Below are 14715 nucleotides of genomic sequence, written 5' to 3'. Positions count from 1 at the left end.
TCCATTCTGGTAACCTCTCATCTCATTCTGTTTGGATTTCAATTCCTTTGTCTGGGTAGCTGATTTACATAAGAGGCACAGCAGTCCCTTTGTGTATTAAATAACAAATTATAAACTTGGTTTTCCTTGCCAAAATACTTATTGATGCTAACGGCAGGAGCCACCTTCTATGAAATATTGACATAGCATTCTCATGAATCTAGAGCTTTTCAGCAGCCATCCAGGTGCTTTCTTGGTGGTTTTCTTCATAGATCAGTGATGATGAATATCACCAAAAACTGTGGCAATAATTAAATTTCCTGCAGGAGGATATTTCCTTTGAAGCATTAGAGGGAATAGAACACATAATCAACACAACCACCATTTCCAACTTACAACAATGTTGAAAACACCAATTGTATATTATTTAGTGTTCTGCAGTACCAGATTAAAATTTATTTCATGTTTATGTGTCTCTTTCAGCTCTGTCCTCTACCACTGAATACCCCTGGCCTTGGAGAGAGCCAGCTTGTTTGCTCATGAACAAAACTGAATGTCAATGTATAGAATAAAATACGGGTAGAAAATGGTTTTTCTGCTGGTACATTCCCACAATTGATGCACTAATTGGCTTAATCACGATTGTTTTTGTAACAGATTCATGTTCAGATAACACTTATTTACAGTGACCAGAAGGTGTGATACAAAGAGGTTGCTTTTTGCCTCATTGGCATGCAGACAGGGAGCTTGGCTTTAACCTGGAAAGGGTAAATTTAGATTGGTTATTTTTCCCTGTGGGGATGGTGAGGCCCTGGCACAGGGTGCCCAGAGAAGCTGTGGCTGCCCCTGGATCCCTGGAAGTGTCCAAGGCCAGGCTGGACAAAGCTTAGAGCAACCTGGACTAATGGAAGGTGTCCCTGCCCATGGGAACTGGGTGATCTTCAAGGTCTCTTCCAACACAAACCAGTCTGTGATTCCATGAAAACAGAAATGCTAGCACATAGTCCATAGAGTGATCAGTTTTCCTGTTCTAGGCTAAAAGTCTGACTACATGAATTTTAAATGGAAACAGGGTATGTAAAATAAGAATTGAAAGAAGTAAGCCTACTGAGTATTATTAAAAACAATTGCCATATGTGAAATTAAACTTTAAAATCAGTCTGACTCCTGCCATGCAAATGACAGAAATAGAAGAATTAGCACAACATTGTTTTACTCAATAGCTGAAAAAGAATGACAATTATTCCTTCAAGTAAATTCCATTTTAATATTCTTTGTTATTCTCTCTACTGGGTGCTTTTCCAGTTCTCTGTCCTATTATCTGATTTTAATCATTCTATATCTTTCATGGGCCTGCAACCTTGATCCCATTCAAACCACTGTCAAACAATGGTACAAGACAAAGGCCTTTGTACCTGTAACTTTGGTATTTACAGAAAAATGCATTACCTGATATAACCAAAAGCAGAATAACATGTATTCTCTGCTTTTTAATATTATTTTGATTAAAATAGAGAATCTTATTAATGAAGGAATGAAATAAAATCTTTGTGATATTACAGATTCCATTGAGATTTTTTTTTTCTGCATCATTACTGCCTCTCCTGAGACTGCAGATGGAGAGGAAATGAAAATATCATTCTAGTCACTGAATAATTGTTCCATTGTTGGAAAGCAAAAATCAGACAGCAGTCTCATGCTGAAATCTCCTGCTACACACCCTAAACTATGACATGGAATATATGCAACTCACTGCTGGGTTTATATTATTTTTATTAAGGCCGTTTCATTTCCGTTAGTTGCAGACAAACCATCCCAGCATGAGGTTGGTCATCCTAAGCTGGTTCCCATGGGCAGCAGGACTTGATGGGTTTTGGCAGAGAGATACAATTGGTCATCTCTTGTGAAGGCTTGGCAGCTGTCCATCTGGAGACACAGGAGAGCTGCTACTCCAATTGCTACTCCAATTGCTTCTTCTGGATCCAGCCCCTTCCCCAGAAGAGAGGCATCCCTTTAGGTAGCTTGCAGCTACTTGCCATTTTTGTGACATTAAAAAAAAAAAGGGGTCTTCAGTTATTTTCTGTGCTGCCAACATCCTGCCAGGAAGGGTTCAAATGGGACACCATTCCCTGGAGTTCCTCACCCTATACACCTCACTCATCCTAAGCCCCATGGATTTTGGCATGGATTTATAATGAAGGAAGAAGGCTTCCCTTCATCCTTCATCTTTAAACATCAGGTCTTGGGTGTGTGGTTCAAGGGTTGGAGTGGAGAGCTCAGGGACTGGAGGGGCTCTGTTAGCACCTTTCTCCCTTGTTAATACAGCTGAGTCCGTGCAGGCAGGTGCTCACCTCTCCCTTCCAATAAGGACCTGTCCCTGAGGGATCGTTTCCATTAGGTAAAAGACAGGTCAGGGAATTAACAGACAATTAGGCTCCAAGTCCTATAGCCTGGGAAAGCTCATAGAAAAGCAACAGGGATTAAATTTACAGAGTGTGGCTTCTAACAAGGTCACGGTGTTCTGCACTACTCACTAATGGGACCAAATTTCACAAGGAAATTTTACAATAAAATTTGTTTTTTGGAGGGCTGAATCAAAAAAGTACAGCTTGTGGCTCTTTCAACTTCCTGGCTCATTTCTTGAAGGGAATAGGCAGAGAATGGAACTAAAGATGAGAAAAAATTTCTGTGGGATTGTGTTAATTAAAGTCAATTGAAACCTATGCACAAACCCAAATAAATATTAGCAGTGTGATTACAGATCTGTGAAACTTAACAATGTTGCTGTAATGATGGCTGAGAGGAGAAAAATTCTCCAGGACCTGATTGTAAGAGCTCAAATGAAATACAATTCCATTTTTCATGTTTTAGCAAGATAATTTTGGTTCAGTTTTGACTAATGCAGAATAATGGGAATAAAATATGCTGCCTCAGCCTCTGCATTATTGGCTTTACATTATTGGTCCTGACAGCTGGCTTTTAAAATGCAGTAAATATTGGGCAATGCTGTTCTGTTAAGACAAGCCACTTCATCAAGCATATTTCCAAATCACACTTTATTTTCAAAATGTTTTTAATTTCTTTGTATATGGTAAAGGAGCCCACTGCAAAATTGACCTGCAGCAGAGTGCCCTCTACTGCATGTATTTGGGAAAGGAAAATAAAGCAAATTCCTTAAAAACAAAATCTTTACACGCTGAGGCCAGCACTTGTGTCACAGGCCACTGGACACTGAACTAAATCTAATATACATACAGGCATATGTCTCTCTTACCTTCTTCTAAAGGACTGGATATCACTAGGGAATAATAGCCTAAAATAGGTATGACATTTTCACAATCTCTTCCGTGGTTTTCAGTGAAATCAGTGTGTGTCTTCCCATACCAACATGGTCTGTGTTTGTAGGATTGACAGTTTAGGGGAGTTGGAAATCTGCCCTGTATTGCTCTGCTGCCCCACTGTCTTTTGGCTGTTGGGAGGAATCCATCACTATTTGATGTGAAAAGTCTCTCTGCTTACAGATTTATTTTCTCAGTCTTTAATCTCTCCTGGTCTCTCATTTGTCCTTCTGTCTACTTGCCATTAGGTCACTCATATTAGACTGAACTCCCCTTTTCCTTCCCATGTCCTTGATAATATTGGATGCTACTGAGTTGCACCCTTTGCAAATGATTGAGAAGATATTTCACCAGTGCAGTCTCCAAAGAGTAGAGGCTTACAGATTACAATCATATCATTGAAGCAGTTCCACAGCCAGGCCCAAGTTCTCAAGCAGAGCCATACTTTTGAAGGCTTCCCCCGTTTTTTTCTTTTCTTGGTCTGAATTGGGCCAGCCTAATGCTGAGATTTGTGATGAGCCAAACACCTGCAACCTCTGTTAAAATTCACAGTGGCTCTTATCACTCGATTCCTCAGGGTAGAGAACACCCCTTTTCAAAGCACTGGCAGAAACTAACATTAAACATTTTTGAGTCACTTTTGAAATGCCCTCCTTTGTACCGTGAAGTCTGTTCTGTCAGCAGTATATGCAGAGACACAATTTCATTCTTAAAGCCTCAGCTTAAGTCTTGATGAGCCACATGGTAAGCAATTGAACTTGATACATGATCAAAGGTGATCCCTCTGCAACCAAAGGTGGTATTTGAATCCCTAGCACATTTTTGATCATATCACCCGGACAGAGTAGAGGTAGGTAGTAAACAACAAAGTTTTTCAGAGCAACATAATGAATTATCAAAAGTTCTTCAAACAAAACAGAAACAACACAAGCAGCATTTCCATAATAGACAGTGGCCTTGCATATGGCCTTGCAAATATTTCAGCAATTAATTTGGTGTCTATGGATTTGTTCCCACAACTGAAGCTTTCCCTTAAGGAAACCCTTATTGATAATTTACAACTTCTATGGATGTCATGTCCGTAAGTGCTTTCCCTTTGCTTCATACCTGTAAATCTTGTATCTTGTGCTAAATCCCTGTCGACTTCTGTCCACAAAATCTGTGTATTCCTGTGAGCGATGGAAGGGTCCCTTATCAGAGAGGAGCCAGTCGAAGGGGCTTGTGGCATGCTGATCCGAGACAGCAGCAACCGCTAAAACCCAGCAATGAAGACTCAGTGCTATCCACTCCCATAGAGCCATCAGAGAGGACAATTCAGCACCAGCACTGCATCGCCATATCATGCTTCCACTGGGGATTTAGAGCCTTCATTCTCTTAGCTTTCCCTCAACACCTAGACAAAATACACAGTCAATTAGATAAGCACACACTAGGCATCCCTTGGAAGTAGAAACAAGTTTCCTTTCTTTCAGCTTAAAGAAATGGTGGCCTGTATTATATTTTACATTAGCATAAACCCCACTAGGCTAGTTAACAGTGGAGTGTTTCAGTACTTCAAATGCTGTGAAACTAATGTCTTCATTAACATCATTAGCGATAATATTTACTGTTGAAGGGAAACTTTCACAAATCATCAGGGGAGGGATTGTTGGGAGTTTTTTTCCCATTCATGCTAGTCATTAATGAAAAATATGCAGCATCAGATTCTTGTCTGTTAGCAGCAGTACAAAATCATTCAGCAATGCCTGCACATAAGCTCACAGTTCACACATTGGACAGAAAACAGGTGAGATTCAGAAGACCCAAGCTGCTTTCTCTTTTAATGTCCTTGGAAAAATTACGTTGTGGTTTGTCTTCACTGCAAAGTGTAGTTAACAGACCCATGTTACTCTGTCCAAACCAACATCTCTGGATAGAGTGACTGGCCTGATCAAGAGCTCTGGAGCTGCCCACAGTGATGAGTTCAAGAGACTTACACCAACTCCAGATACTGAAATTTTGTGTATCCCTAACAGCAGAGTTTTACTTTCAGTCCCAGTAACTCCAACTCAGTGGATCAGCCTAGAAACACTTTTTTACATGGTGTCTAAATGATTTTTTTGTGTGCCCAATCACAAATCAAGTATTGATTGCATCATGTGGGAACTCAGTGAAGACAACCCACAGTTTCCCTCTGTACCTCACACCCATACCTGTGGAATGGGCTAATCTTTTAATATCCTGCAGAGATTTCACTAAAACATCTATGCAATAGTGTGAAGTTTTCAGAGATTAAAAAGATCATGTAGATTCCTACATATATAGAAGCAATCAGTTCCAGTTTTCAGTCTAAGGTGAAACAGCACAGAATGAATTAAAATATATGAATGTGAGAGCTTTAATTTTTCTAGCTGATGAGTTTACAGGGAATAAAATGTCGGATTCACATTCACTCAAATCAGCACTCATCATGACATTTTTACCATGCCCTTTGCTATGATTTTTGGAACTCGGTAGGAAATCTTTCCTTCCCATCAGTAATTTGGTCTGTAAGTGCACCCTAAAAGAAGGATATTTCCAACAGAACAGTCCTGCAACTGAACTCTCAGCACCCCCGTCCCTTATAATGAAAATTGTGTCACTGAATAAATATGCTCTGTGCATATATGGGAGACATTAATATTCTCAAGAGTCTGCAGCAAGCTGACTGCCTGCAGAAGAGCACAGAGGTTCTTGTGAACTAACAGGAATTTACAGTCCAAGAATATAATAATCTATCTATACAACCAGATAAGTACTCAAGCTTTATGCGGTGTAATTGTTTGTAACGTGATTTGGACATGATTCTGCAAACAATAAATGTATAAAGAAAGACCCTGCTCATATTTCATGCTGAGCATGCACCAAGACACTGAATTGTAACCATAAACAGTTACAGCCACGCAGTAGTTTCTGACCATAAAACACAGATTACACTAATTTTATAAATCCTTTGAAATTAAATTCCAGGAGTCTACAACTGAGACCTCTCAAACTTTTTTTTATAATTCAAGTCATCCCTTCCATGCAAGAAGAGTCTACATATTGAAGTTTGAGTATCATCTTTCAAGACTGGTGGGGTATTTTTTCTTTCACACATTGAAATTAATGTATTTAGGGTTACACCACTGCATAACCTTCCTCCCAGTGTTTGAGAAAGTCTGCACAGATTGGAAGCAAAACTGAAATGCAATAAACTGCTCTACTGGCCCATAAAAGCCACAATGATCATTTGGTTGCCAGTTCCTTGTAAAAAATAGATCAGCATAAATGAAGAAAATATTCCAGTCACTTCCAGATAGGCCAGACCAGCCTTTGCATCACAACAGAGTGAAAATCCACAAATGATTTTGTCTCTTCTTATCATGAATCGGGGAAAAATACATTGCACAGCATATTCATTCCCTTCCATCATCCTTAGCATAAACAGGGAAGATCCTGGGCAGAATTTCTTGACATTATGTGAAGCTACATAAAGTGAGTGTAATGAGAATTTTAAATTTCATACCTACTGCTGTATTAAAATTTCTAACTTTTCTACTAAAAAATTCACATACTTGATTAAATGAGAAGAGATTGGAGTTTACTTTTTCAGTGACTCATCAACACTAAAGTGTTTCAGGCTGTTAAACTATAATGATGACTGGTTGAGTCCCTTTTGAATTCAAAATGATAATATTAGGATTGGAAAATGAATTACTGTGTAAATGTAGCATATTCCTAAAACTAGACTAAACGAACACTTGGAAAGGAATAGTGGAAGAGCCAGGAGTTTATTTTTGGCTTCATGCTGCACCTCATAGTGTGTCATAAATTAACCACTGACAAAACACCTATAGAGAACCTGTGTGGGTATAGAAGAAAATAATCTTGTTTTAAAGATCTCCTTGTTTTAAAGATCTATGGAGGTATATTCTGAAAAAGCATAAATATATAGGAGAGAAATAAGGAGAGAGAAATCATGTGTGCATTTGTAACTGTGCATTTGTACTTATCCATTTGTCTCTGTTGTCCAGTCATTGTAAAATCATTCTACATTGCATTAATTCTCATAACACCCCTGAGAAGGAAACTTTACCAAACAAGGAACAGAAGCCTGAAAAGATGACTGCTAAGGGAGGGGTTAAGCTGTTAGAAGGACCTAAATGTGTGTTTCCTATTAAAAGATAATTTAGAAAATTATAGCTAAAGGATTTTTGCAAAGTTTACGGTATCAGAAATACCTTAAAATTTTGAATATTCAAAGTCTCTAATTAATGCAAATGCCCTGAAAACATTTTCTAAAGACTGTTACAGGCATATGGAATGTACAAAGTATGCAGTTACAAAGCCATCATAGAACTCCAGGGAACAGCAATCTGTATTAAATTTATGGTAGATAAAGGGTGGGGCAAGGCAACTAAAACACCTGTTAAGTAACAGAGCTGGTCGATTTTCAAGTAAAGACACTACACAGAGAGCAAATAATGCAATATTTATTCTCTGATAAAAACTGTCATATCAACAACAGTCCCTTTGAAGTGCTGGCTTGGAGGACAATTCTCAGGTATAAATGCTCTGCACGATTATTTTCTGTTATCTCCATTGTTTCACTCAGCTACCACTTGTAAATGCTGATAAGCTTTTAGTCCTTCTTCTACATTCTGAGGTTAAGGTGACTTCAAGAAGCAAAATAGGCTAAATTCTTCTTTGTTAGAAATCTATTGTCTCCTCACTGGCATTAGTGGCAAGAATTTGACTCAGCATCTTGTGGGAATACCATAGCTAAGTCCTACTTCTCATGAACATGTAAAGGCTCTGGAGACTGGCACAGTCCATGTATTTACATCATGTGAGGATACAGAGCTGGCAAGTTCAATGCAAACACTGTGGCCACTGGGACAAATTTAATCAAGCTTCAGCTGCTAACAAGAGAACAGGACATCTGTGGTCTTTTTGTTGTCATCATATTGTAGGGTAAGCCCCACCAAATTCGGTCTTTCTTTTTTAGATAACTTAAAAAAATATTAAAATTGTGTATAATTACACATGGTAGCTTATGAACTCACTAAGACACTAAGCTAAAATAATGCAGATTGAAGTGTCTGCTTGATTTGTGGGTTGAGCTCTCTTGCTTACACAACATTAATTAATAAACCACGTATACTAGGATACACAGAATAATATAGAGCCAGCCTAGATGTGTGCACAGCAATGCTCAAGAAAAAAAAAAAAATCAGTAAGCTTAAATCCTTTCTACAATGGAAATTTTGGAAAAATATCTCAGGTGAAAAAAAAAAGTAATCTATTGTTACTTCAATGGATGTAACCTTTTATTTCCCAAAAGGTAAGAGTCAAGTATAATTCAGATGTGTTAATAAGCAGTAGAGATATAGCTACTAAATTGGTCATTGCTGGTTCACTAGTGGAACAGCCTGTTATATAAGAGTCAATAAAGTTGATGTTTGGCATCACCAGTAACTTCTTTGGGCCACATGTACCTGCAGCTCTCAAGGATCAAAATAAAATAACTGTACAAATGTATGGGCATTTTAATAAGGTCAGATTTCAGGGGTTTTTTTCAATATTTCTCTTTACCCTGGAATCTGAGAGATGTATCTGAGGCCTTGGCCTGAGATCCCACAGAGATCCCCTTCTGTCAGCAGAAAAGCAGAAGACCAGGGTCTCTCTGAAGTCCTTTGGCTCCTAGGTTCTCTTGAATTCCAAGAAAACGCTGATACATCCCAGCTCTTTTTCTCCCAGAAAACAGAATCCTCTGTGCTGAAGTGGGATTCTCCTGTCTGTAATTTCCCATAATGATGAAATAAAAATTTAAGACCGTTATTCTCAGATATGTCCTTTCAAAGGAAAGTAATAAATAACTTTCTAGAACATATAGAAAATTAACATATCTAAGATGGTGCTTTTTTATGCAAAACACAAAGCTTGGCTTTCCTGGAACTAATCAAAATATTAAGTATTACTTATACATCCTTTAAAAATAAACAAACAAAGAAAAAATGTGATAACAGATGGAGGGGAGTACATCCAATTCTGTTTGTAGGCAGTTGGATTCCAGCAAGGTCATAATTTTACCATTTATGAGGGGTTTGGTACTCCATCTCTCTATTACTTACAAGCCATAGGGATTTCAAAGTTACTAGTTCTGATCAAGTGCAATACATGGTATAGCACAGTACTCTTCATATTTCTTTTAGATTGCACATCATGGAAAACAGGAATGGAGCAAACCTTTTGTTTTCTAGGTAGTACACAAAATTCTCAGGAATGCTACAACTTTGAATCAACAGCAAGAAGCAACATTTTATTTACTGCAGCTGGATGGGAAACAGTGAAGCTCAGAGAAGGCAAGATAAGTTCAGACCATTTTTTCAAAGGTATTTTGACACTGAAAAATGGAAAGACATTTTGCATAAAGAATAAAGCAATAGTCTGTGCCTCAGAGATTGCTCTTATCTGCTGTAAGTCCCTGGGTTTATCACTTCAGGTGTCTCTGCTTTCACTTCCCCATCTGAAGTGTGATGATCACATTGCCCAACTTTGCAAAGCACCACAGGACCTACTGCTTTATCATCAGTGACTCTTATTCTTTTTTCAATAAGCCATTTTTCTCATGCTAACAATTTTAAGTGAGTGAGACCCGAGGAGGCACCTGCCCATGGAATTCTCATACAGCCCGATCTAAATGAAAGAGCCATGAAGCTGATGCTGTGCTGTGGAAGAAAAGAGCAGAAGGTGCTGCAATCAGTATCAGCAAGAGAGGAGAAACGTAGGGCAGAGAGCAAAAAGCATCCCAGTTGTGCTCTGCTCTGGGTTTAGCCACCACATAGGTTCTGTTCTTCAAAGGAAGATACTCAAATCCACAGAAAAAACCATCTCCCAAGCTGAACTTCCTGAAGGATAGCAAAAGGGCTTGTGAACAGAGGTGTGCTGCTCTGTGCTGTGGTCACAGTCAGCTGTTGGACAGAGATGGGCTCGCTCCCGTTTGAAGTCCTCCCAATGTCTGGTGCAGGAGCAAGAGACCCAACAGGTAACTTTGGCAGAACAAAGAAACAGAACAGGTGTTTGGGGCACTGGAATCACTGAATCACAGTCATAGGGGTTTGGGTTGGAAGGCATTTTAAAGCTCAGCTCATTCCAATGCCAGCTGGCCCAGGTTGCTCAGAAGGACCAGGGTAGAGATGGTGAGGCCTCCCTGCCATCAGAGCTGACCACATGAGCTGCAGTGGACAGCGTGTGACACTATGGAAAAATTAGAAGGCACCTGCATAGACAAGCTATATATGTCAATATGATTTTCCAGAGGGGGATTGAATCAGCTTGTCCTCTGGTGTTCAGTCTGAGCTACAATAATCTGAAAAAAAGTCTGAAAGGAGACATTAATTCTATGTCTAAAAAGCTTAGAAGAGTTTTACGTTCCAGGCTTAAGAATAAGTCTTCATATCTGCTCCTGGTAGAAGTTTTGACTACATGCACCCTAAATCAGCATCTTTCCTTTATTCAAACAGAGCTTCATCCACTGCCAGATTTTAGCTTTCTTCTCCCCTCTCAAAGACAAAACCCCTATGTAACTATGTCCTCAACAGCTGAAATAATGAAGAAATAAGATGTCTGATTTTTAACTTTTTTAAAAACAATCCTGGTATTTTTTTCCCTCATCTCTGCCTTCAGAGAAGAGGAGAAAACATAAAATGCACCAATGGAAAGAGAGAATATATGTCAGCCCAATCTCTGCAGCTGCCCTCGAGTCTGTCTGGAATGTGAGGGCTGGTTGCTGAGTGTTACAACCCTTGCCCACAGAGTGTGCCTTGGTATTTGCTCTGTCCCTGCAGAATTTCACTCCTGCAAATGCCTGTGAGCCTTCACTTGGTGTCCCCATGTGCTTTCCATTGCTTCCCAGTCCAGCAAGTGCCAGCCTCCTCAGCCCATGAAGTATCTGCTGCCTGTCAGGCGTACTGAGGTAATTTTTTCCATGTCTGATATTTGTAAAAGACTTGATTTTTTTCCTTTACTGCCCAAATAATGATGTATAAATTCCCTCAGGTACTTTTTGAATCTGTTAATCTAAGTTCATCCTCCTGTGCAAACGGATCTTTATGTGTTTTAGCTGATGATGTAAAGCAGCAAGCCCAAAATGCCATTGCAGTCTTTCTGCCTTAATGAGTGAATCTGTTTCTGCAAGGACCCCACTGAGGGAAGATACTACCTGCCAAGGCTCTGAGAGCACAGAAAGGCCTCAATAGCCTTGACCAGCCTTATCTGAGTCCTCCACCCACCTTGGGCTGAGCAGGGTGGGTGACCAGCTGGGAACTCCAGTCCCAGCTTGTGTGGTGCAGGTGGGATGGTGCTGGTGAATAACTGAAAGGGAGAAATCACTGAGCCACAGAATGATCTGGGTTTGAAGGGACCTTAAAGATCACCCAGTCTCACCCTGTGCCATGGGCAGGGACACCTTCCATTATCCCAGATTGCTCCAAGCCCCATCCAGCCTGGCCTTGGACATTTCCAGGAATCCAGGGGCAGCCACGACTTCTCTGTGCCAGAGCCTCACCGTCCTCACAGGGAGGAATTTCTTCTCAATGTCCAATCTAAGTCTCTAAAGCTACGTTCCTTCAGTTTAAAGCCATTCCCCATTTTCCTTTCACTACATGATCTTGTGAAATCCACTCAAGTCCTCATCATGTCTAAGTTCCTCATCTTTAAACAAGGGCTAGCTCCACAATTCTTGGTAGGCAACAGCTACCAGTCACACGAGGAGCTAAAATGAAGCTGATTTTTGGAATGGATGAGCAAGACCCTGACTGAGCCCTGGGTTTCTGACCAACACCCAGGGTGGCACAAAGACACAGAAAACCTCCTGCTTCAAGAGCTTGAAGTCTGCTCCAGGCTGGATGAGTGCACTTTTGTAATCATAAAACTCCTTAGGGGTTGAAGTCCGTAGGGATTAAACCTTAATCTTTGCAAGTCCACAAGCACATATGGACTATCCTATGTGCAAAAACTCTTTGCATGAAAACCCTGCATGACATTTCAGTCTTAAGTCACTCTTCCATTACACAAGTTATGCTAAACATTCTCCCAAATTTTTCAAAAATTTTCAGCTAAAGCGTCTGATAGCATGAAAAGTGTTAGAAGAGAAACAGAACAGGCTCTCTTGAAATAAGTTTGGGAGTGGCTCTACAAAAAAATAACAGCGTTGGGAGAGGTTCTGGTCCAGCATTTCCTCAGGCACAGACTGACATATATTGCTGTGACATACAATTTTGCATACTGGAGCTTTCAAGTTTGAAGAAAATCCCAACAGGAGACATATACTTAGAAGCCTGCATTCCATCTTGTTGTTTGGTTTTTTTTTTTTAGCTGAATGCTTAACTTCTAATCATCCAGCATTCTCCACTCTGACAATCTCACTGGGTATGTTTTAATGGCAATTGAGTTGGTTCTCAGGATTTGTAAAAACTACACCTTAAAATTAAATAATAAATGATCTTTGAAAAGTCATTACACACTAGTTCCAGCAACCTATCTCCTTTTCACTCATAATCTCAGTCCCCAGGAAAGTTTTCTGACCCAATTTGACAGCTAAGTGTCAGTAGGATACAAAGAGACTAAGACAAATGCAAATTAGCTATATCCAGTAAACCATTCCAGAGAAACAAACAGCCCTTCCCTCTTTTAATTCATCCTTGTGCTAGATTTTAAACCCAAAGCTCTTACAGCTGCTACCATCTAGAACAGGAGGAAGCAGCAATTTACACACTGTACACTAAAGCTCTGCTTCCAGAGGCTTTCAAGCCCGAGGACAAATCCAAATATAACTGATTAGTGCAGAAGGACTAAAATGGGATGGAGTGGGAAGAAACTTTGCTGGCCAGCAGATTGCTGAACTGAAGATGGTTCAGGTTACAGAGAGGAAGGAGAGTACTTGGAACAGAGTTATCTTAGAGTACAACTTTGATTTTGCTGTATAAGCCTTGCCAAGTCCCTTAACCTTTTTTAATGATGGTTTCTATTATGAAGCCTGAACAACCAATGCTTATAGAATGCTTTCAAATTATTGGATGGCAAAAATGTTATAAAATAAAAAGGAAGTTGATTATTCCACGAACAGAGTGTCTGACTATTTTTGTCGCTGCTTAAAATTTCTGTTCCTGGAGATTTTGCAACAAATGCTCTGAAAAAGGATGGAGAGGAAAGGAATTGTCAGTCTCAGGCAAAAATAGAAGTTTCTTTGAAGCTGTTGGAGCGCTAATATTGTTTGCACAATAATGAAGGAAAAAAATAATGGTGTATAGCTATTCTCTGGACTTAAGAAAAGAGCCAAAATAGCAATGAACTGTACTGATTGCAATGGGGACATATTTACAAAATCCAACCTAGTTTCATGTGCTTCCATCCCCTCGGATATTACCTGACCTAATCCACAAATAACATGGTTGAGGGTTCTTTTATTTCTAAGAATGATTTTCTTAGTTTAGAGGCTCTGACTCTGGCATGGGACATAGCCCTCTAGTTTTAGCTAAGGCCATACCTGGTCAAGGATTTATGCTCTCCTTGATTTTATTCTCCATGTGAAAGTTAGTAGTTACAACCTAGACCAGTAGTTAAGAATAATATCAATAAAGATCTAATGGCATGAAGTTTTTCTTTCAATGCATTTTTCTGGATGTCTTGCAAGAAGAATGGATTATTTTATCTATTTTATTCCTTAACAATGATATCTAATAGAATGGTAATGTTTTTATTTTGCACCTTTATTACATCTTTCAGACAAAAGTGCTCCAGATCTCACTGCATATTTTACAGCTGATTTCACAGATGGTGTACATGGCTTTCAACAGATGTAAATGAATGGTTAAAACTCTTTTCAGGTTCCTCATCTTCAACTTATTTATTCTAGCAGGAAGAAACAACAAACTTACACCACCTGTTGTGCCAGCTCCCAAGGCAGGACTCCTAGAAGCTTCAAGAGACCATTGTTCTACAGCTAGCCCTCCTCAAAACTGTTGCATTATTTTTCCACAATCCCTTTGCCGCAGCGTTCCAAGCCTGTAGCCACTGCATGGGCAGTAGCCAGATCCTCTTAAATGTTCATGTTATAGCTATTAATTTTTTATAGCAAGAGTAGGGACTTTATGGCTGACTGAGCAAAGATTCAAGCTCTGACAAACCAGTCTGGGGCTAATTGCAGCACAGGATGGATAAAGCTTGATTGTACAAGTAATAATTATGTGTACTGGGCAGCCTGCTATCTCACATAAATCTAGCACCAAAGCTGCCTTGCAAGGCTTGATTTTTGACAAGATTAAAAGAAATTGCAAAATTAGAGAGAAAAAAAAAGTCTGTCTGCTAAAATATGTCTTTCTTATGAATATCATGC

General features: G+C 39.5%; 1 protein-coding gene across 2 annotated transcripts in view; it reads right to left on the bottom strand.

The window, feature by feature from the left end:
• The window catches only part of BRINP3 (BMP/retinoic acid inducible neural specific 3), a 195337-nt gene that overhangs the window by 172666 nt on the left and 7956 nt on the right, over window positions 1-14715 (bottom strand). For both annotated transcript variants that reach the window (XM_014884307.2, XM_014884306.2), the window contains exon 2: window positions 4425-4710. In XM_014884307.2, the coding sequence (XP_014739793.2) occupies window positions 4425-4660 (236 nt within the window). In that variant the 5' untranslated portion in view covers window positions 4661-4710. The remainder of the gene's footprint in view (window positions 1-4424; window positions 4711-14715) is intronic.

This window comes from Sturnus vulgaris, chromosome 9 (genome assembly GCF_052056855.1).
Source record: "Sturnus vulgaris isolate bStuVul1 chromosome 9, bStuVul1.hap1, whole genome shotgun sequence".
Taxonomy (NCBI): Eukaryota; Metazoa; Chordata; class Aves; order Passeriformes; family Sturnidae; genus Sturnus; species Sturnus vulgaris.
This window is presented reverse-complemented; position numbering and strand designations above follow the sequence as displayed.